Source organism: Ursus americanus, chromosome 32 (genome assembly GCF_024610735.1).
Source record: "Ursus americanus isolate L20-20 chromosome 32, mUrsAme1.1.p, whole genome shotgun sequence".
Classification (NCBI taxonomy): Eukaryota; Metazoa; Chordata; class Mammalia; order Carnivora; family Ursidae; genus Ursus; species Ursus americanus.
Genome location: NC_142158.1, coordinates 1,162,430 through 1,185,713, shown reverse-complemented (window position 1 = coordinate 1,185,713; position 23,284 = coordinate 1,162,430). Strand labels below are relative to the sequence as shown.

At 48.3% G+C, this 23,284-nt stretch overlaps 1 protein-coding gene across 6 annotated transcripts in view; it reads left to right on the top strand.

Moving 5' to 3' along the window:
- Window positions 1-22,224, top strand: part of PGBD1 (piggyBac transposable element derived 1) — a 38,313-nt gene extending 16,089 nt beyond the window's left edge. For 4 of the 6 annotated variants that reach the window (XM_045800615.2, XM_045800614.2, XM_087857986.1 and 1 more), the window contains 3 exons: window positions 9,461-9,566; window positions 10,292-10,388; window positions 13,228-22,224. In XM_045800615.2, coding sequence (XP_045656571.2) covers window positions 9,461-9,566; window positions 10,292-10,388; window positions 13,228-14,791 — 1,767 coding nt within the window. In that variant the 3' untranslated portion in view covers window positions 14,792-22,224. The other 2 variants (XM_045800617.2, XM_087857987.1) reach the window with 2 other exon arrangements.
- Window positions 22,225-23,284: the final 1,060 nt, after the last annotated feature.

Below are 23,284 nucleotides of genomic sequence, written 5' to 3'. Positions count from 1 at the left end.
TTGTGGACAATGCTGCTATGAACATTGGGGTGCATATGGCCCTTCTTTTCACTACATCTGTATCTTTGGGGTAAATACCTGGTAGTGCAATTGCTGGGTCATAGGATAGCTCTATTTTTAACTTTTTGAGGAACCTCCACACTGTTTGCCAAAGTGGCTGCACCAACTTGCATTTCCACCAACAGTGTAAGAGGGTTCTCCTTTCTCCACATCCTCTCCAGCATTTGTTGTTTCTTGCTTTGTCAATTTTTGCCATCCTAACTGGTGTAAGGTGGTATCTCAACGTGGTTTGGATTTGAATTTCGCTGATGGTTAATGGTGTTGAACATTTTTTCATGTGTCTGTTAGACATTCCTATGTCTTCATTGGAAAAGTGTCTGTTCATATCTTCTGCCCATTTTTTGATTTGGTTATTTGTTTCTTGGGTATTGAGTTTGAGGAGTTCTTTATAGATCTTGGATACCAGCTTTCTATCTGTAGTGTCATTTGCAACTATCTTCTCTCATTCTGTGGGCTGCTTCCTTGTTTTGTTGACTGTTTCCTTTGCTGTGCAGGAGCTTTTTACCTTGATGAAGTCCCAAAAGTTCATTTTTGCTTTTGTTTCCTTTGCCTTTGGAGACATGTCATGAAAGAAGTTGCTGTGGCTGATGTCGAAGAGGTTACAGCCTGAGTTCTCCTCTATGATTTTGATGGATTCCTGTCTCACATCGAGGTCTTTCATCCATTTGGAGTTTATCTTTGTGGATGGTGAGAGAGAGTGGAAAGCTTCATTTTTCTGTATATAGCTGTCCAATTTTCCCAACACCATTTATTGAAGAGACTGTCTTTTTTCCATTGTTTTGTTTTTTTTCCTGCTTTATCAAAGATTAGTTGACCATAGAGTTGAGGGTCCATTTCTGGGTTCTCTATTCTGTTCCATTGGTCTGTGTCTCTGTTTTTGTGCCAGTACCCTGCTGTCTTGGTGATCACAGCTTTGTAGTATAGCTTGAAATCTGACAACGTGATGCCTCCAGCTTTGTTTTTCTTTTTCAACATTTTTTCCTTGGCAGTTCAGGGTCTTTTCTGGTTCTACACAAATTTTAGGATTGTTTGTTCCAGCTCTTTGAAAAATGTCATTGGTATTTTGATCGGGATGGCATTGAAAGTGTAGATTGCTCTGCGTAGCATAGACATTTTAACTGTTTATTCTTTGGATCATGAGCATGGAATGTTTTTCCATCTGTTAGTGTCTTCTTCAATGTCTTTCATCAGTGCTCTGTAGTTTCTAAAGTGTAGATCCTTTACCTCTCTGGTTATGTTTATTCTGAGGTATCTTATGGTTTTTGGTGCTATTGTAAATGGAATCGATTCCCTAATTTCTCTTTCTTCAGTTTCATTGTTCGTGTATAGAAATGCAACTGATTTCTGAGCATTGATTTTGTATCCTGCCATGTTACTGAGTTGTTGTATGAGCTCTAGTAATTTGGGGGTGGGGTATTTTGGGTTTTCCACATAAAGTATCATGTTATCTGCAAAGAGAGTTTGATTTCTTTGCCAATTTGAATACCTTTTATTCTTTTTTGTTGTCTGATTGCGGTTGCTAGGACTTCTAGTACTATGTTGAACAATAATGGCGAGAGTGGGCATCCCTGTCATGTTCCTGACCTTAAGGAAAAGGCTTTCAGCTTTTCCCCATTGAGAACGATATTTGCTGTAGGCTTTTCATAGATGGTTTTTATGAAATTGAGAATGTATCTTGGTCCCTACACTCTGACGGATTTTAATTAGGAAAGGATGCTGTATTTTGTCAAATGCTTTTTCTGCATCAATTGAGAGGACCATATGATTCTTGTCTCTTATTAATGTGTTCTATCACACTGATTGATTTGCGAATGTTGAACCACCCTTGCATCCCAGGGATGAGTCCCACTTGGTTGTGACGGATAATCCTTTTAATGTACTGTTGGATCCTATTAGCTAGGATCTTGTTGAGAATTTTGGCATCCATATTCATCAGGGATATTGGTCTGTAATTCTCTTTTTGATGGGGTCTTTGGTTTTGGGGTCAGGGTAATGCTGGCCTCATAGAATGAGTTTGGGAGCTTTCCTTCCATTTCTATTTTTTGACACAGCTTCATATAATAGGTATTCTGTCTTCTTTAAATGTTTGGTAGAATTCTCCTGGCAAGCCATCTGGCTCTGGACTCTTGTTTTGGGTGAGGTTTTTGATTACTGTTTCAATGTCCTTGCTGGTTATTGGTCTGTTCAGATTGTCTATTTCTTCCTGTTTCAGTCTTGGTAGTTTATAGGCTTCCAGGAAGGCATCCATTTCTTCCAGGTTGCTTAATTTATTGGCATATAGTTGCTGATAATACTTTTTAATGATTGTTTCTATTTCATTGGTGTTAGTTGTGATCTCTCCCCTTTCATTCATAATTATATTAATTTGGGTCCTTTCTCTATTCTTTTGAATAAGTCTGGCCAGTGGCTTATCGATCTTATTAATTCTTTCAAAGAACCAGCTTCTTCGATCTGCTCTGCTGTATTTCTGGTTTCTAATTCATTGATCTCAAATCTTTATCAGTTGTCTTCTGTGCATGGCTTAGGCCTGTTCTTTTGTTCCATCTCCAGCTGTTTAAGGTGTGAATATAAGGATTGCATTTTAGATTTTTCTATTCTTTGAGTGAAGCTTGGATGGCTATGTATTTCCCCCTTAGGACTGCCTTTGCAGTGTCCCATAGGTTTTGGACCGATGTGTTTTCGTTCTCATTGGTTTCCATAAATTGCTTAAGTTCTTTAATTTCATGGTTTACCCAAACATTCTTAAGCAGGATGGTCCTTAGTTTCCAAGTGTTCGAGTTTCCTCCAAATTTTTTCCTGTGATTGAGTTCCAGTTGCAAAGCACTGTGGTCTGAGAATATGCAGGGAATAATCAGGAATAATCTCAGTCTTTTGGTATCAGTTGAGACCTGTTTTGTGACCCAGTGTATGGTCTATTCTGGAGAAAGTTCCATGTGCGTTTGAAAAGAATGAGTATTCTGTTTTAGGGTGGAGTGTTCTGTATATATCTGTGAGGTCCATCTGGTCCAGTGTGTCATTCAAAGCTCTTGTTTCTTTGTTGATTTTCTGCTTAGATGATCTGTCTGTTGCTGAGAGTGGAGTGTTGGGTCCCCTACTATTAATGTATTATTATCTATATGTCTCTTTATTCTGGTTAAGAGTTGGCTTGTGTATGTGGCTGCTCCCCTGTTGGGGGCATTGATATTTATAATTGTCATATCCATTTGTTGGATACACCCTTTAAGAATAATACAGTGTCCTTCTGTATCGCTAACTACAGTCTTTAGCTTAAAATCTAATCTGTCTGATAAGAGAATTGCTACCCCAGCTTTCTTTTGAGGTCTGCTGGCATGAAGAATGGTATTCCATCCCTTCACTTTCAGTCTGGATGTATCTTTTGGTTCAAAGTGAGTCTCTTGTAGACAGCATATTGATGGGTCATGTCTTTTTATCCAATCTGCAACCCTGGGTCGTTTATGGAAGCATTTAGGCCATTCACATTGAGAGTGATTATTGAGAGATGTGATTTTAATGTCATGTTGACTATGAAGTCCTTGTTTCTATAGATTGTCTCTGTAAATTTCTGTTCTGTATCACTCTTGGGGTCTTTCCCCTTTTATAGAACCCCCCTTAATATTTCTTGTAGGGCTGGCTTGGTAGTCACATATTCTTTCAGTTTCTGCCAGTCTCGGAAGCTCCTGTCTCTCCATCCATTCTGAATGACAGCCTTGCTGGATAAAGTATCCTTGGCTGCATGTTCTTCTCACTTAGTGCTCTGAATATGTCTTGCCAACCCTTTCTGGCTTGCCAGGTCTCTGTGGACAGGTCTGACATTATTCTGATGTTCCTCCCTCTGTACGTAAGGAATCTCTTCCTCCTCGCTGCTTTCAAGATTGTTTCCTTGGATCTAAGATTTGCAAATTGTACTATTATATGTCATGGTGTTGGTCTGTTCTCACTGGTCTTGGGAGGGGTTCTCTCTGCCTCTTGGACACGGATGCTTGTTTCCTTCACCAGATTAGGGAAGTTCTTAGCTACAATTTGTTCAAATATCTCTTCTAGACCTCTTCACCCCTTCGAGGATCCTGATAATTCTGACATTGGAACGTTTCATTGAGTCAGTAATCTCCCATAGCTTTTTTCATGAAATTGGAGATTCCCCCCCCCCCAAGTTATTTCTCTTTCCTTCTTTTCTATCATCTCATCCTCTAACTCACTAATTCGTCTTCTGCCTCGTTTACCCTGGCTGTCAGAGCATCCAGTTTAGACTGTATTTGATTCATAGAATTTTTAATTTCTGCCAGATTTGCTCTCATTTCCGCCCTTAGAGATTCTATATTCTCATTAATATTTTTCTCAAGCCTACACATCATCTTGATAATGTTACTCTGAAATCCATTTCTGACATCCTGGTTATATCCATATCCATTAGTTCTGTGGCAGAGGCCACAGTCTCTGTTTCTTTCCTTTGTTGGGGGTTCTTCCTCTTTGTCATTCTGATGAGGAGAGGTTGCGGGGTTGCCCAGAGCCCAGATTATTGACCAGGACCCAAGCAAGATGCACCTGTTTTATAGGGACCTTAGGGATGTGGGCTTCTTGATTTTTCAGCCTGCCTTCTGGGGGAGGGGCCTGTCGTGCTGATACTCAGGTAACCCTGTTTGGGCAGAGTCGCCCTGTCCCCTGTGTGTGTGGGGGATGGGCACAGTGCGGGACAGTTTTTTGGGGCTTTTGTTCTCTGGCGGCTTTCCCTGGCAGTTTTCTGTGGCTCTTCTGAGAGTCAGAGCAGCAGTGGCCGAATCCCAGCCTCTGTCTCAGAACAGAGAGATTGCAGTTCGCTCTCCACTGAGCTCTCTTGGCCACTTTAACTCTGTTTCTGTCAGTGCTGCAAAAACCCTGCAGCATCCCGGGTTGTGCGCCCCACAGCTGGTGTCCCAGCCCTCACTTCCAGGGCTGGCTCGTCTCTGTCCTTTGTGCTTCTAACACCACCAGCCGCCCCTGGTTCCTGTGCGCGCTCCCGAGCTCCGTTTCAGTGTGTTTCATGCATGCTCCGAGGCTTCTGAGTTTCCTATCTCAGTCTGCTCTCTCACTGGTCGGCCCGCTCCCCAGTGCAGGTGGCTGCCGCTTCCCGGCACCCGAGTGCGGCGGCTCCCTCCCCCTTCCGTTTATCTTCCGATATCTGTGCGCGGTTTCACGGCTCCCAGCTTCGTACCTCAATACTCAGCGCTGGAGATGTTCATTCATAGAGATCCAGGTGTATCTTCCTGCGTCTCAGGCTGATTCCATGGGTGTTCAGGATGGTCTGGTAGATATCCAGCTCGATTCAGGGGACCAGCTGAAAAAGGGGACCCCTATTCCTCCGCCATCTTTCTCCCTCTCCTCTTTAAGCATTTCGAATATATCATGCTACTCCTTTTGGGTCTGCATAGTTTCTGCTGAAAAATCAGCTGATAGCCTTATGTAATTTACCTTTGTATGTAATGGTTTTCCTTTTTTTTTGGTGCTTTTAAAATTCTCTCTTCATCACAAATTTTTGCCATTTTATTTACTATATGTCTTTTTTTTTTTTTTTAAAGATTTTATTTATTTATTTGACAGAGATATAGACAGCCAGCGAGAGAGGGAACACAAGCAGGGGGAGTGGGAGAGGAAGAAGCAGGCTCATAGCAGAAGAGCCTGATGTGGGGCTCAATCCCACAACACCGGGATCACGCCCTGAGCCGAAGGCAGACGCTTAACCGCTGTGCCACCCAGGCGCCCCTCTATATGTCTTTTTTTAAGATATATTTAATTAACTTATGAATGAGAGAGTGAGCAAGACAGAGCACGAGCCGGGGGGGAAGGGTAAAGGGAGAAGCACACTCCCCACTGAGCAGGGAGCCCGATGTGGGATTCGATCCCAGGACTCTGAGATCATGTTTGGAGCCTGAAGGCAGACGCTTAACCAAGGGGGCCACCCAGGTACCCGTCATTACCATGTGTTTTGGTGTGGACCTCCTTCGGTTGATTTTACTAGGGCCTCTCTGTGCCTCCTGGATTTGGATTCCAGTTTCCTTTTCCAGATTGGGGAGATTTTCAGCTATTACTTAGTTAAATACATTTTCTGCCCTCTTTTCTCTCTCCTCACGTTCTGGGATCCCTAGAATGTCAGTGTGATTACGTTTGATCTGTTTTCAGTATTTATTAATCTTTGTTCTTTCTGGTCAGCTTGATTACTTTCTATTCGTCTGTCCTCCACGTCACTCATCCATTTTTCTGCTTCCTCTCATCTATTTATTCCCTCTAGTGTATTTCTAATTTGTTTTTCATCTCTGGTTCTTTTTATGCTTCCTGCAGTCTGTTCTCAAGCGCAGCGGCTATCTCTGTGACCACTGCCGTTGATCTCTTAGACACACGACTTACCTGCTCCGTGTAGCTGTCCTGCAGTTTTATCTTGTTCTTTCACGTGGGATATATTCCTCTCATTTTGTCTATTTCTGTGTTAGGAAGGTCAGTTTCATCTCCTGCTCTTGTAAGGAACAGCCTTATGAAGAGTTCCTGGAGTGCCTGCAGTGCAGTGTTCCCTGTTCATCAGAGTAGGGTGCTCCAGGGGTGTCTCTGTGTTGTGTGTGCCCTAGGGTTGTGGGTGAGCTGCGTTTGCCTTCAGTGCAGTCCTTTGCAATGGCTCTCTTTGCCTGGTGTAGCCTGTGTTTGCTCCCTGTGTCAGTGGGTCAGTCCGGGGCTGCCTTGGGCGCGAACTGAGACAGTCCAGTGTTTGCCAGAGATGCAGCAGCACCGAATTGCAAGGTGCTCTCCCTGTGTTGTCCCCTGAGCAGCTTTTGTTGGTAGGTGGATATGCCGTCGGACCAGATGTCTGCCCCCGGTCTGCGGCTGGGGCCACATCCGACTGGTGTGTGTTGTTACCTTACCCTCTCCCTGGGGCAGGAGTCACTCGGGAGTGGTGCTGGCCCCTGTTGGGGCTGCTTGCACACTGCCAGGCATGTGGCCCTGGTTGGGATGGGCTCTAGCTAATGGTGCGTTGGAGGGGGCAGGGTCGTGGTGTTAGCAGCTTTGGGGTAGGTTGGCTGTGGGGGGTGGCCTGGATCCCCTTTAGAAAATTCCTGCCACAGGCTGGATAGGGGAGTCCCCTGACTGTGTGGGCGTGGTGTGTGGTGTGGCAGGTCCACGGCAGGAGGGGACTGCAGCTGCCCAGAACTGCTTAGGCTGCGGGGATGGCAGGGGTGTGGCCGTAGAACGTGGGGGGTGAGGCTTGCTGCGCTGTCCTGGCTCCCACTCGTCTGTGGATCTAGGCTGGGGTGAAGGAGAGGGAAGGAGAGCCTGCAGAGCTTTTGTTCTTGGAGAAGTCTCCCAACCATCCCTGTCCCTCTAGCAGACGCTCAGAGTAGTGAACACGTCTCCCTCCCATTTACCCCAGGCATTTCTAGAACTGCTGCTTCTGCGCTGTATCCCAGTGGGGCTGTTAGCGGTGCTGTCTCTTTAAGGGCAGGGACTCAGTTTCCTCTTGCCCTTCCTTCTCAGAGCCCAGCAGGCTGATCTTTAAAGTTCCAGTTAAGCACTGCTGATCCTATGAATGTGGGAAATTCGGCTGCTCTGGTTTTCAAAGCCGGAGGCTACGGGATTCATCTTCCCCGCGCAGGCTGCCCGGTGTGGGGGGTCTGCTGCTCTCCCCTCCCTGCGCCCACGAGTCCCTCCCTCCGCAGACAGTTCCGAGGGTCAGTTTATCTCTGCACCTCCACCCTTCCTAGCTGCTTTAATGCGGCCTCTTTACATGTGGCTTGTGCAGAGTCCGTTCTGCCCGTCTGTGGGTCATTTTCTGGGTTGACACCGAAGCGGGTGTTATCTAGTTGTATCCGTGGGACCAGGGGAGCTTAGGGTCCACCTGCTCCCCCGTCTTCCCTGGATGACTCTCGACTTCCCTGTGTTTTTGCACTTAGTTCTGATCCCCCTGAATCCGTGAGGATAAATGGGGATGATTTGGACTAGGGATTATTTTGAGGGTTGGAAATAATCTTCGCAGCAGCTCGGTGCCGCCACGGCCACGGCGCGGACATCCTTCCTGTTTTGATTGTTGGTCCTTTTGGACTCAGCAGCGTCCAAGGCGGCGGATCGCCGGCATTTCCTCCTCCTGCCTCAGGTGGCTTCTGTTTGCGTATGTGGGTCTTCACTTCCCAGAGAGCCCCCCGCGCCCGGCCGCCACCCCGGCCGCTCCCGTCCCCTCGTTCCCCCGCTGTCCGCTCAAGTTTCCCGGCGGCACTAGCTCCTCTCTCCTGGCTTCCCATCTGACTTTAAGATCTGCTTTCTGCGAACGTGCATCACTGCAAAGCACTTGAGTTCACGGACCCTCAGTGGCGGGGCTGGGAGACCCTAAAGGGTTAGAACTAGGGTTCCGGACAGAATGGGGACAGTTGTGGCGTCCATCTCAGACGGCGTTTCATCGCAGCGGAGGCGTGCGCGCTGGGCCCCGGAGGGCGCCGCTCCGGCCTCTCGTGGCTCATGCGGGACCCTGGTCTCCTCCCCGCACGGGGCCCGCTCCCCGGACCAACCGGAAGGACACGGCGGGGTCCCAGGGGAGCGCGTGGGACGTGGTGGGTGGCGGCCCTCCGTCCGGCCGCCTGCTCCTTGGCCCCGTCGGGCTCCAGGCCCTCCCGTGGGTCAGGCCCGTGTGGCCACGCCATGTCGGTGAGAGGGAAGCGCAGGGAGACCCTCGCGTTCGGAAAGTGCCTCCGCCTCGTCTCCCAGCCTCGCGCCGCCATTCTCCCTTGCAATTCTCGGTGTTCTTGGCAGACCCAGCGTTTCCAATGGTGATGTTAAAACGGGCTTTCCCCCTAAATCTCTCAGTGGTTCAAACGTTTCCCTGGCCATTTAGTTAAAAATAATTGTCTTCTATTAAGTCCTGGGTTGCTGACTCCATTTTCTCAAAACGTGGTCCCTGTGGAGTCCTCGCCTCAGGTGGGCCTTTTCCGTGGCTTCTAATTAGTGAATTCTATGAAACCTAGTGCTTTCTACTCTTAATATTTTATCTTGATGAAAATAGTTGTACAGAAAAGAGTTGCCTCTGCGTGTTTTTAGTCAGCACAGTTGACGACGGGGACGGCCTGCTGCGGCCCGAACCGTGCGGGTGCCTGTGAGGCCGCCTTAGCGTGGCCTCCGCTGGAAGGAGACTCGTAGCTGAGCGGTCACTCCGGGCTGCGTGGCCCGCAGATCCGAGCCGGTGAGTGTGTCCTCGGGCGCGGGCTGTGTGACGGCGGAGCCCGGAGGGACGCGTCTGGAGCCGGAGAACACGGTTCGTCTACGCAGCGGCGGCCGGGACGATCCAGGGCCTCGGAGGGAGCACGGCCCTGCCGGGGGGCCGCCCCACTGCTCCGCGGGGTGGGGTCCACGTCCCCCCCAGGGAAGACTAGGAGGCCGCCTTTTGCCTTTTCAGACATCAGTGAAGACCGAGGAAGCAGCCGCCCAGGCGCCCGTCACAGAGCAGCGGCCGAGCCCCCGCGGGGACTCAGCTCAGGCGGCTACGAGCGTCCGTCTGATGGGTGAGGGCGCCCCTGAAGGGTCCCGCGTCTGTGCGCATCTCCTGCGGTCATTAACTGTGACCTGGCCCTTGTGAGCCGACATTCCCTGCGCACCATCGCCCTGCCTTCCCCGTCCTCTGCCTGCAGACTTGCCTCGGCCCTCACCATCTCGCCTCCCTCCCCGGCACGTTATCTTCTGTCACAACACTTAGCTGCTGCTTTAGATCTTCTTTGATCATCCCTCCATATCCCGAGTCCCTCACGACTCCTGTGCTTCCCATTCTCTTCCCTATAAAGGATTCCATGTAACTGTCATGTTTAGACACCTCTTTGTGTCTGGAAGCCCCACACTCCTCTGCCTGATCCCTTCATCTCAGAGAAGTTCTCTTCACGCTCCAAGATTACCTGTATATAATTTTCTTTAAATGGGCTTTACCTTGGTAGACCCTCTCCCCAGCTCACTGACCTTTCTATCTTCCCATACTGTGCCAGGCTCCGTAGGGCCGCTGTGACAGCGCTCCCGGGACGCCCAATGATGATGTGAATCGGGAAATCCTGGTCCTAGGGCGCCTGCTGGCTCCGTCAGTAGAGCAGGCGACTCGGGATCTCGGGGGTGTGAGTTTGAACCCCACGTTGGGTGTAGAGCTCACTGAAAAAGAAAATCCTATTCCCTACTCTGGAGATTTTTTTTTTCTTCTTTCTCAATTCAGGCAACAGATGACATTTAAATTATTATATTATTTTAGCTGAAGAAGTTGTAACTAAAGATGGATTATTTAATGCAAAGAAAGAAATTTCTGAAGAAATGGAGCACAGTGCTGAGGCGTCAGGAATACCCAACAGGTGAGTCCAGTGTTAGGAAAGCAGCTGATGGCACAGAAATTAAAGACCTTGTAGGTACTTCCTAAGCCTGGTTGTGGGAATGAGGGAACGAATGTGGAGCACAGACAGTCCTAAAGCAGGACGGGAGGGACCGGGGCAGAGGCAGAGGGGGTTTGGGGGAGGCTGTTAACTCCTCGGAATTGAGAAAAAGGGGAGAAAGGAAACAGTGTGGGATAAATAGCCTGGCATGCAGGGCAGCCGTGGGGACAGGTACATTTAGCCTCAGTGCCCAGAAACCTGACTCCCGTGTCTTCACCACCCCCCCATGGCCCCCGCCAGCCACACAGTTTCTGTACGTCCTTTTCCCACTACTCACTCCCCTTTCCTTCTTCCACCATTTTGGGCCGTGATGCGTGTCCATTATCAGTATCTGTTTATGTAAAATACGCACTTTTGCTTTATGTGAATGCTTTAAATTATTTAAATAGTATTATGACTCAGCATCATGTTTTAAGCCCTGTCCGTATTTCTGAGCACTCACCTTCCCCAGCGGCGGTCACCAGTGGAGAAACAGCGCTCACGGAGCAGCCTCTGCTACGCCCCTCGTGTGAGAACTCCTCGGGGACAGATAGCTAGGAAGAGGACTGCCGAGTCCTAGAAGGTGTTCTTAGATTTAACTCCAGTCCTGCTAAACGGACTCCTGAAAGGAATGCACGCTCCGTGCGCTCAGGTCAGCAGGAGGTTCATACTGGCCCAGTTCCCCTAGTCAAGGATCCAGGGCTGCTTTGTCCACCCCTGACCACAGGATGGTTCCTGCAACTCCAGGGACTGGGTCAGCAGAAAGGGGCAGAAGGGCACCTCTACCCACGTTCGTTCCTGGTGCCCAGAACACAGACGTCTTCTCCTGCTTCTCACTGGCTGAAATGGACTCTGAGGACCATGTTTGGCCATCAGAGGCTGGGGGAACTGAGCATCTAGAAAGGGGAATGGGATTGTGAGAACTGGCTTAGACCAGTTCGTGGCCTTTACCAGGACACGTGGCTGCCTGCAGAAGTGGGTTTCTGACGGGCTAACAGGGAGAGGCAGGAAAGTCAGTCTGCCTCTCTCCCCAAGCAGATGACTAGGGAAGCTCTGTCAGGGTGTCACAGGCCACGATGAACTAGACAGAGGTGTGGATCAAGAATCAGTGATGAACGGATGGGAGAGGCAAAGAGAGTTGTGCTGCAAAGACTATTCTCTAGGCACATTTTTGTAAGTTCAGCTTCCAGACTATTTTTTCTTTGTTCCATCCGTTCAGGAAGCATCTTGTCCCTCTTACGCAGAGGTGCCCCGAGGGCACAGTGCTGGGGTGGGGGGGCAGAGCTGCAGGCAACGGGAGGAAGCACCCGTGAGGCAGGGGACAGGGGAACAAGAGTCAGGGACCAGGCGGGAGTTCGCTGGGGGGGGGGGGGGGGGGGAGGAGAGAGGCGGAGAAGTGAACGTGCCGCGCCCGACAGGGTTGGCGACCTAGGAGAGGGGTCACAGGAGCCACGGAAGGCAGAGGCAGACTGTGTCAGCGAGCAGGTTTCTGCCTGAGAAATTCTGGGTCCTCTTTGGAGTGGGGAAAAGAGGCTGTGGGATTAAAGCTTTGAGAAGAATGATGAAGATGTGAAATGTGGGGAACTGGGGAGACGGGGGTGAGGGGGAAGGAGGACTGCAGGCAGGGTGAGTGACCAGCCGAACCTCGGAGGCCCGCATGGTTAGGTGACGGTCGCCCCGCTGCTGCGGGCTCTGTGGTGTCGCCCACCCTGGGGTGAGGACCGGAGACCCAACGCTGGGCTCCAGCCGGTGCTCAAGTCCGGCCGGTCTGGGGCACCAGTCTGGGGCACCGGTCACTGGGGCAGGTGGCTGGTGATCCTGGCCAGAGAGGGGCTAAGGGGATGGACTGTGGGGTCAGTCGACTGAGTAGGAAGGGAAGTGGAAGCAGAGGGAAGGGAGGAGTCGTGAGATGGAGGGGCAGAGGGGCAGAGGCGTGAGGCTGAGAAGATGCAGCGTGGAGGCGGCATCCGCACACGGTCCCCGCACTTGAGGGACGTTAGGGAATGTTGACTGGGCCGTCTGCGCACACTGGAGACACCCAGGAGAAATACATGTAGTATAAATTACAATGTACTCTTTTCAGTGCTTTTTCCCCCGTATGTCTTCTGCAACTAGACTGTTTATTTACCAGTGGGATGTTAGTGAAATGCAGATTTCTCAGATAAAAAGAGAAGCTTGTGTATAATACTTTTCATCTTGGTAACTTTATAAACCCATAAAAACCAGTTCAACGGCAGTAAGTTTAAGTTTCTCCCCGGAGCAGTGTGTCCACCAGATGAATGTAGAGCTAGGAAAGACTTAATCCTCCCACGTTCAGAAACTCTGAGACAGGCGTAAGGGAGCCCAGTACATTATAACCCCCTTCCTTGTCCAAATTTAGAACCAAGTGATGGAGATACAGGAGTAAACAGAGGATTCTGGAAACCTCGGCTTCATCGCTGACGGAGGCTCGGCTAGGAAAGGAGTTCCCAAGCAGAGGAGCACAGCAGGCCTCCCCCTGCACAGGCCTGCCTGATACGACTTGGGGCCAAAAGGAACATGGGGCATCTGCCACTTGCTCCTGAAGAGGAGGGAGGCGCTGCATGAAGATGCCCAGTCCCTTCTTTCAGACTCCACAGCTAGCTGTCCAGAGGAGCGAGACCAAGGTAGGGACAGGCCAGAAGTGTTAGGTCCTAGGAGTGAGAAGCAGGTAATCTCCACACAAGAATACTTCGGGTGTCATCAGATTCAGGTCCTAGTAAGACTAAGGATTTTTATAGGTTTTTTTTTTTTTCAATCCTAGCAATTGTGTGCCCCAGCCTCCTTGTTGTACTTCTGTCCACACGGACAGGACAGTTACCCATTTGAACACCCTAAAGGACCGTCACCCGGGTGACTTATGGGCCCGAACGCACATCTCATCCTTGGAATATGCTGCAGGAGACATGACCCGAAAAGGGAGAAAAAAGGACAAAGCTCGAGTGAGTGAACTGCTCCAAGGCCTTGCATTTTCTGGTGACTCAGATGTGGAAGAAGATAAGCTTGAGGCCCACCATGCTCAAAAAAAGCTAAAGACGTCAAACTTGCCAGAGAAGAATTGGACCAAAAGAGACATTAAACCCAACTTCCCAAGCTGGTCGGCGCTGGATTCTGGACTTTTGAATCTCAAGAGTGAGAAGCTGAACCCAGTAGAGCTCTTTGAGTTGTTTTTTGATGATGAAATATTCAACATGATTGTCAACGAAACCAATAATTATGCATCTCAGAAAAATGTCAACTTGGAAGTCTCAGTTCAGGAAATAAGGTGTGTGTTTGGTATCTTACTTTTGAGTGGATTTGTGAGGCGTCCCAGGAGGGGAATGTACTGGGAAATCTCTGATGCTGATCAGAACCTAGTTAGAGATGCAATTAGAAGGGACAGATTTGAATTGATTTTCTCATACCTACATTTTGCAGATAATAGCCACCTAGATCAAAAAGATAAGTTTACAAAATTGAGGCCTCTCATAAACCGAATGAATAGAAACTTCCTCCTGTATGCTCCCCTGGAGGAATACTATTATTTTGATAAGACAATGTGTGAATGCTTTGACAGTGACCAGTTCCTGAATGGGAAACCTATTAGAATTGGCTATAAAATTTGGTGTGGCACAACCACACAGGGTTATCTGGTGTGGTTCGAACCCTATCAGGAAGAATCAGCGGTGGTGGTGGGTAAGGGTCTTGATCTTGGTTTAGGTGGAAATCTAGTGATGCATTTTGCTGATGTTCTTTTAGAGAGAGGCCAGTATCCCTATCATCTGTGTTTTGATAGCTTCTTTACAAGCGTCAAATTGGTATCAGCCCTGAAGAAAAAAGGAGTAAGGGCAACAGGAACAATTCGTGAGAACAGGACTGAAAAATGTCCCCTCATGAATGCAGAACATATGAGAAAAATGAAGAAGGGGTATTTCGATTTCCGAGTGGAAGAAAACGAGGAGATAATTTTGTGTCGTTGGCGTGGTGACGGCATCACCAGCCTGTGCTCCAATGCTGTGGGCATAGAACCAGCCGGGGAGCGAAGCCTTTCTGCCGCTGACGGGGAGCTCCGGCAGGTAGCGTGGCCGTCCATAGTGAGGTTATATGATGAATGCAGGGAAGGTGTAGCTAAAATGGATCAAATCATTTCCAAATACAGGGTGAGAATAAGAAGCAAGAAATGGTACTCGATTTTGGTGAGCTACATAATAGATGTCGCCATGAACAACGCGTGGCAGCTACACAGAGCCTGTAACCCGGGCACTTCTCTAGACCTCTTGGATTTTCGGAGATACGTTGCACACTTCTACTTGGAGCACAATGCTAATCTGTCAGATTCAGGCAGATAAAATGAACACGGTGCCAGTATTAACAAGACAAAAAAGTTACAGGTACAAATGAGATTGTATCCTTCCAAAGCAAACCTGATGTATGTAATGGAATTATTAAATAATATTTTTAAAAAATCAAACCTCTACGTAGTTTCAAAGACCATTAAAAATATTACTTGTTACAATAATCTGTAAAAATGTTGAACTTGAGTGCTACCTTTTTCTGTGACTAATTTTTGGTGTGAGACATGTGGGAAATCATTTGTTAAACGGATTAATTTCTGGATTGAAAGAATGAAATTGTGCCTCTTTAATTTTTTGTGGAGATTTTTAAAAATGGAAGCACTGTCACAGTAACCGTAGACGGTGCTGAATCTACCGGTGAAAATCAAGGCAGAGCCCATGACATAAGGATGATCTAATGCAGCGGCCGCGGCCGGGAGCTTATGCTGTGGATATAATAGGAAAACATGTTTGTGGCCTCGCGGGCGTTAGCGGGAACGTCAGAGCACAGAGCCGGGAACGCCGGGCTCGCTCAAGGTGGAGCTGCCCTCAGATGACGAGCGGCCAGAAACGCCGGGTTCGCTAAAGGGCAGAGCGCTGCCCCAGCCGAAACTTGATTGCTCTTGACAATAGCCCGCGGGGTCCGTAGAAACGTGTTTAAGACTAGGCCTCACTTGCTGAACGTTACGTCATCTACTCCCGTGACTGTCCCCGTGACGTACTGCTATTCACTAGGATGTAATATGGATCACTCCCTTGATTGTCTTTATTTATTGCCAATAAATATGCGAGGTGGCAGCTGTTCGGGGCGATCGCAGCCTTGGTGGTGGCGCGCCTGGCGGTCCCCTGCATCCACACTCTTTCGCAACCTAACCTGTCTGTGCCTCGTCCTTCTCCCAAATCGGCTCCGCGGCTGGTGTCACGGCACCCTAAGAAAGACCTCAGGTGGTAAGAGGATGAAGACCTCAGCGCAGGTATAAAACTGGATCAGGTGGTGGGTAGGAGAGAAGGGCCAGGCGAGGCGCCAGAAGGGAGTGCTAGCAAGGAGAAACTGGCAGTGAAGCAGAGCCTCTGAACACTGACATGAAAGGTATCCTGTTGGGACTGTGGGAGTCGGCAGAAGCAGCGTAAAGAAAACTGAGGAAATAGGAAGCAAATTGGGTAACAATAGCATCTTCAGGAGAAGAAAGAAAAGTCAGCAGCAGGGTGAAGTTGACATAAAGCCCACGGAGAAAATCCTGTACGCCAACAGACTGAACAGCCCAGAAGACATGGAAACATTCCTAGAAACACAAACTACCAAAACTGAATCAGGAAGAAATAGAAAACTTGAAGAGACTCATAACCAGCAAAGAAATTGAATGAGTCATCAAAAATCCCCAACAAACAAAACTCCAGGACCAGATGGCTTCACAGGGGGATTCTACCAGGAATTTTAAGAAGAGTTAATACTGACTCTACCCCAAAATATTCCAAAAAATAGAAGAGGAAGGAAAACTTCCAAATTGTTCCATGATACCAAAGCCAGATAAAGACACCACACACACACACAAAGGAGCTAGTGACTACAGCACAGAAATAGGGATGAATGGGCCTTGGGGCCCCTTCTTCGTACTAAAGTAGAGGAGAAAGAAACAGGAGGGCAGCAGCTGCAGGACGGAGCAGCGTGCACGACAGCTGGCTCAGCTGAGACGGGCAGACTGCCTAAGTGCTCTGCCAGGCTGTCTACTTCAGGGCACTCTGTCTGGGACTCACACCCCCCAAAACAGGCCACCTCTTTCCATTGCCAGATCTCACATAATCTTGTGGCAAATCTCACCAGATCTCTGCCCAAATCTCACAAGATCTTGGGCCATATCTTGCGGGAACCTGGTAGGAGAGGAAGTCCCTAGTAGCCTCTTTTGTGCAGGATAAGTAGGTCGTGATGAATACAGGTGCAAAAATCCTCAACAAAACATTAGCAAACTGAATCCAACGGTATGTTTAAAAAGTCATACACTACTATCAAGTGGGGCTAATTTCCCGGATGCAAGGGTGGTTTAATAGTCACAAAACCACCAACATGATATATCACATCAATAAGAGAAAGGATAAAAACTATATGATCATTTCAATACGTTCAGAAAAAATATCTGATGAAGTACAACATCCATTCGTGATAGAAACCCTCGCAGAGAAGGTCTAGAGGGAACATACCTCAACATAATTAAAGCCTAATATGAAAAACCCACAGCCAACAGAATACTCAGTGGTGAAAAACATAGCTTTTCTCCTCAGATCAGGAACAAGACAAGGATGTCCATTCTCACCACTGTTACTCAACACAGCACTGGAAGTCCTTGCCACGGCAATTAAACAACACAGAAAAGGCATGCGTATTGGTAAGGAATTAATAAAACGCTCCCTGTTTCTAGATGACAAACTATATATAGAAAACCCTAGCGACTCCACCAAAAAACTTACATAACTGATAATAAATTGATAAGGAAGCAGGATACAAAATCAATATACAGAAATCCACTGCATTTCTATACAGTTGTAATGAACTGTATAGAAATAGAGAAATTAAGAAAACAGTCCATCAGTTGCACCAAAAATACCTAGAAACAAAATTAACCATGGAGGTGAAAGACCCGTACTTTTTTTTTGTTTTTTTAAAGATTTTATTTATTTATGTGACAGAGAGACAGCCAGCGAGAGAGGGAACACAAGCAGGGGGAGGGGGAGAGGAAGAAGCAGGCTCATAGCGGAGGAGCCTGATGTGGGGCTCGATCCCAGAACGCCGGGATCACGCCCTGAGCCGAAGGCAGACGCTTAACCGCTGTGCCACCCAGGCGCCCTGGAAGACCCGTACTTTGAAAATTATAAAATACTGATGAAAGAAACTGAGGACAACACAAATGAAAGGCGTTCCATGCTCAGGAGTTGGAAGAACAAGTGCTGTTAAAATGTGTGTACTAAGCAGAGCGACCTACAGATGTCATGCAATCCTGATCAAAACACCAATAGCATTTTTCACAGAACTAGAAAAAATCCTAAAATTTCCTAAACAAAAGACCCCAAATAGCCAAAGCAATCTTGAAAAAGAACAAAACGGGAGGTATCACAATTGCAGATATCAAGTTATATTACAAAGTAGTAGTAATTAAAATGGTATGGTACTACATAAAAATAGACACATAGATCTATCAAAGAGAACAAAAAATCCAGAAATAATCCCACAATTATAAATATAGGCAGTCTTTGACAAAGGAGGAATGAAAATACAATGGGAAAAAGACAGTCTCTTCAACAAACGGTGTTGGGAAAACTGGGCCTTTTCATTTCTCTTAAAGATGTTATTTTTGGGGCATCTGGCTGGCTCAGTCAACAGAGCATGGAGCTCTTGATCTCAGGGTTGTGAGTTCAAGCCCCATGCTGGGTGTAGACGTTACTTTAAAAATACATATATGTACACACACACACACATACTGATGACTTTGTACTTATTTACTTTGTCAAATAAATAAAATCTTTAATAAATAAATAAATAAATGCTTTTCAAAATAATTTTAAAATTACAGAGAGACAGCCAGTAAGAGAAGGAATACAGGCAGGGGGAGTGGGAGAGGAAGATGCAGGTTCCCAGTGGAGGACCTGATGCAGGACTCGATCCCAGGACTCCAGGATCACACCCTGAGCGGAAGGCAGACACTTAACAACTGCGCCACTCAGATGCCCCTTTAAAAGCTTTTATTTTTAAGTAATGTTGGCATTAGTCGAGCCACATGCTCTCCTGACTGAGCCAGCCAGGTGCCCCCAGAACACTTCCTTTCACCAGACACAAAAGTAAACTCAAAATGCATTAAAGACCTAAATGTGATATCTGAAACCCCAAAAATCTTTGAAGACCGCACAGGCAGTGATTTCTCTGACACTGACCACAACAACATTATTCTCCTGAGGCGAGGGAAATAAAAGCAAAAATAAACTATTGGGACTACATCAAAATAGAAAGCTTCTGCACGGCAAAGGAAACAAGAAAACTAAAAGGCAACCTACTGAATGGGAGAAGGTATTTGCAAATGACATCAGATAAAGGATGAGTATCAAAAATATTAGAACTTATACAACTCAACACCAACAAAATACTCCAATTAAAAAATGGGCAGAAGCCATGTACAGATATTTCTTCAGAGAAGACCTCCAGATGGTCAATACGTGAAAGGATGCTCAACATTACTTGTCATTAGGGAAATACAAATCAAAACCACAATGAGATATTGCTTCACACCTCAGAATGGCTAAAATCAATAATTCAACACAACAACACAAGAAACAGTGTTGGCGAGGATGCAGAGAAAGGGGAGCCCTCTTAAATCCCAGGGAGTCCACACCAAGACACATAATAAATAAAATGGCAAAAGTCAAGATAAAGAGAATGTTAAAAGTGATGGAAGGAAAACAATTACAACAGAAACCCTCTAAGGCAATCAGCTGATTTTTCAACAGAAACTGTAGTCCAGAAGGGAGTGGCAAGATATGTTAAAAATGCTGAAATAAAAAAAAAACCCTGCAACCCAAAATATTCTATCCAGAAAGGCTATCATTCAGAATAAAAGGAGATTAAAAAGTTTCTGAGACAAAAAAAAGTTAAAGGAATTCATTGCCACTAAACCAGCCTTACCAGATATGATAAAGGGGACTCTTATTAGTGGAAAAGAAAGACCGTAGGAGTAAGAAAAGGAGGAAGCAAAAAAGTAGTAAAATTAAGTATATCTATAAAAATCAGTCCAGGGACTCACAAATAAGTGAAAGAAAAAAGATAACTGACATGCAACACCACAGAAATACAAAGGATCGTAAGACAATACAATGAAGAATTATATGCCAACACACTGGACAACCTAGAAGAAATATATGAATTCCTAAAAACATAACCTCCCAAAGCTGAATCAGGAAGAAACAGAAAATAGAACAGACTGATTACCAGGAATGGAGCTGAGTCAGTGATCAAAAAACTCCCGACAGGGGCACCTGGGTGGCTCAGTCGTTAAGTGTCTGCCTTCGGCTCAGGTCATGATCCCAGGGTCCTGAGATAGAGCCCTGCACCCCATCGGGCTCCCTGCTCAGCAGGAAGCCTGCCTCTCTCTCTCCCACTCCCCCTGCTTGTGTTCCCTCTCTTACTGTCTCTCTCTGTCAAATAAATACATAAAATCTTAAAAAAACAAACAAAACACAACTCCCAACCAACCAACCAACCAACCAACCAGTATCATCAGATGGCTTCATGGGTGGAGTCTACCAATTTTTTTTTTTTCTAAGATTTATTTATTAGAGAGAGAGTATGCGCAGGTGGGGCGGGGCAGAGGGAGAGGGAGAGAGAATCAAGCAGATTCCGGGCTGAGCTCAGAGCCTTCTTTGGGGCTCCATCCCAGGACTCTGAGCCAAAATCAAGAGTTGGACACTAAACGCAATGAGCCACCCAAGTGCCCCTACCAAATATTTAGAGAAGAGTTAACACCCCCCCTCAAAAAAAGAAGAGGAAAGAAGGCTTTCTCATTCTATGAGGCCAGCATTACCCTGAGACCAAAACCAGATAAAGACCCCACAAAAAAAGTATAGGTCAATATCCCTGATGAACATAGATGCAAAAATCCTTAACAAAATATTAGCAAACTGAATCCAAGAATATATTTTAAAAAGCATGCATCACGGATTTATCCCTCAGATGCAAGTGTGTTTTGATATTTGCAAATCAACGTGATACCTCACATCAAGACAAAAAGTAACAACTGTATCATTTCAATACATGGAGAAAAAGTATTTGACAAAGTACAACATCCATTCATGATACAAACCCTAGACAAGGTTTAGAGGGAACATACCTCAACATAACGAAGGCCATATATGAAAAGCCCCCGGCGAACATCAGACTCAATGGGGAAAAAATGAGAGCTTTCGTCCTCAGGTCAGGAATAAGAAGGATGTCGACTCTCACCACCTTTATTCAGCTAGTATCGGAAATCCTAGCCCCAGCAATCAGAACAGAAAAAGAAATAAAGGCATCTAAATTGGTAAGGAAGAAGGAAGCTTTCACTCTTGCAGAGGACATGACACTACATACCAAAAACTCTAAAGATACCACCAGAAAACCATGAGAACTGATAAATGAATTCAGTAAAGTCACAAAACAAAATCAATACACGGAAACTGTTGCATTTCTATACACTTATAATGAAGTAGCAAAGAGAAATTAAGAAAACAGCCCCATTTACACTGCACCAAAAATAATGAAATACCTGGGAACAAACTTCAGGAGGTGAAAGACCTGTACTGTGCAAACTAAAACGCTGCGGAAAGAAACCGATGATGATACAACCAACCTAACACACTCCGTGCTCAGGGAGTGGAAGAACAAGTACCCCTCAAATGTCCACACCACCCAACGCAACGTACCGGTCTAATGCAACCCCCGAGGGGCACCGGGGTGGCTCGGTCGGTTAAGGGGCTCAGGTCAGGATCTCAGGGTCCTGGGATAGAACGGTCTGGCTCCCTGCTCAGCCGGGAGCCTGCTTCTCCTTTTCCCTCTGCTGCTTCCACCCCACCCCACCCTGTGTGCGCACTCTCTCTCTCAAATAAAATATATATTTTTAAAGATTTTACTTATTTATGTGAGAGATTGAGAGAACGAGTGGGGGGAGGGGCAGAGGGAGAAGCCGACCTCCAAGGAGCAGGGAGCCCCGTGCGTGACTCGATCCCAGGACCCTGAGTTCATGACCCAAGCGGAAGGCTGACACTTAACCGACTGAGCCCCCCCAGGCGCCCTAAACAAAAATCTCAAAAAAAAAAAAAAAAAAAAAAAAAACAAAAAAAACCAGGAGCGCCTGGGTGGCTGAGCCGTTGAGCGTCAGCCTTCAGCTCAGGTCATGATCCCAGGGTCCTGGGATCGAGCCCCACGTCACGCTCCCTGCTCCGCTGGGATTCTGCTTCTCCCTCTCCCACTCCCCCTGCTGGTGTTCCCTCTCGCTCTCTGTCAAATAAATAAAATATTTTTAAAAAAATGATGTAACCCCTATGAAAACACCAACAGTGTATTTTACAGAACAAGTACTTCTAAAATGTGTGTGGAAGCACAGAAGTTTGCGAACAGCCCGAGCGACCCTGAAAAAGAACAAGCCCGGAGGTGTCACGATCTCAGATCCGAGCTGCCCTCCGGAACTGTGGTAACTGAAACCGCGTGGTACCGCACGCACACACACGCGCACACGCGCACACACACGCGCGCACACACGCACACACACGCGCACGCGCAGAGGCCACGGGCACAGACATCCCGGAAACAAGCCCACGGCTCTCTGGTCAGCTGATCGCCCCAAAGGAGGCAAGACTCTCCCGTGGGGAAACCACACCACCTCGTTCACCACGGACGAAAATAAACCCCAAATACAGTAAGGCTTCCGTGTGAGCCCGGAACCCCGCCAAAGCCACAGGAGACCCAGGCAGCCCGCTCTGCGCCCTGGGCCGCAGCGACGGCTTGCTAGACGCGCCCTTCCAGGGCAAGGGCAAGGGCAGCAAGCCTCAACCACGGGGACTGCGGGCCAGTGAAATCTGCACAGCGAAGGACACGTCTAAGGGACAAAGCGAGACAACCCGCAGAACGGGAGACGACACCTGCCAGCGACAGACCGCAGACGAGGCCGTGTCCTCCCACGACGCGCGCGCGGTCCGCGAGGCGTGGGGGAAGCGGCTGCCGCGCTTGCGCACAGTGCGGGTCTTCCTGTCTCGGCCTCGGAGCCGCAGCAGCGGGAGGAGGCACCGGCACCGGGACGGCGGACGGGCGCCGCCCTGCGGCTGTGCTCGGGATTACACCCGGGCGAGCACGCGCTGGGCGGCCGCACGGGCAGCGCCGCACGGACGCCGAGCTAACCGAGGCCCGTGCCAGTCCCGCCCGCGAGCACAGGGCACGAGGGCGCACCCCACTCCTCACCGAGGCGGCCTCGGGGACACAGGGCCTAGGCCGTGCGTCAGCGGTCAGCACAGCGCCACGCACCGGCCGCAGCAGTGCCGTGACCATGCCCGGGATGCGGGCGCTCACCTTCCTGGGGTCCCCCGCGCTCTGCGCCGTGACCCCAGAACCGAGACCAGCACTCACCCCTGCCGAAGGGAGCTCCCGCCGCGTGCACCCTGCGAAGGCCAGGAACGCGGCCGGCGAGGCAGCCCGGACCCTGTCCCGGCGCACGCCCGAGCACCTCCGCGGCCTCCCGAAGTGGCTGGGAGGCTGTTCCGGCTCTCTGGCCTCCTCGCTCGCGGCCCCCGAGGGCTAGCAAGTACCCCCTTCCCCGCTTGCGCTCCCCCAGAAGGGGACTCCGGTTGGAAGCAAGCCTGACCCTTGCCCCACCCCACTCCTCACCTGCGGGATAGTGGGTTTCATTTGGTGAGTCGCTGCACCACACCGTTGTCTTCCGACGGTGGCAGGGCAGGGAGCGCGTCCGCGCCCACACAGCTGGCGGGGACGCAGGTCACCCG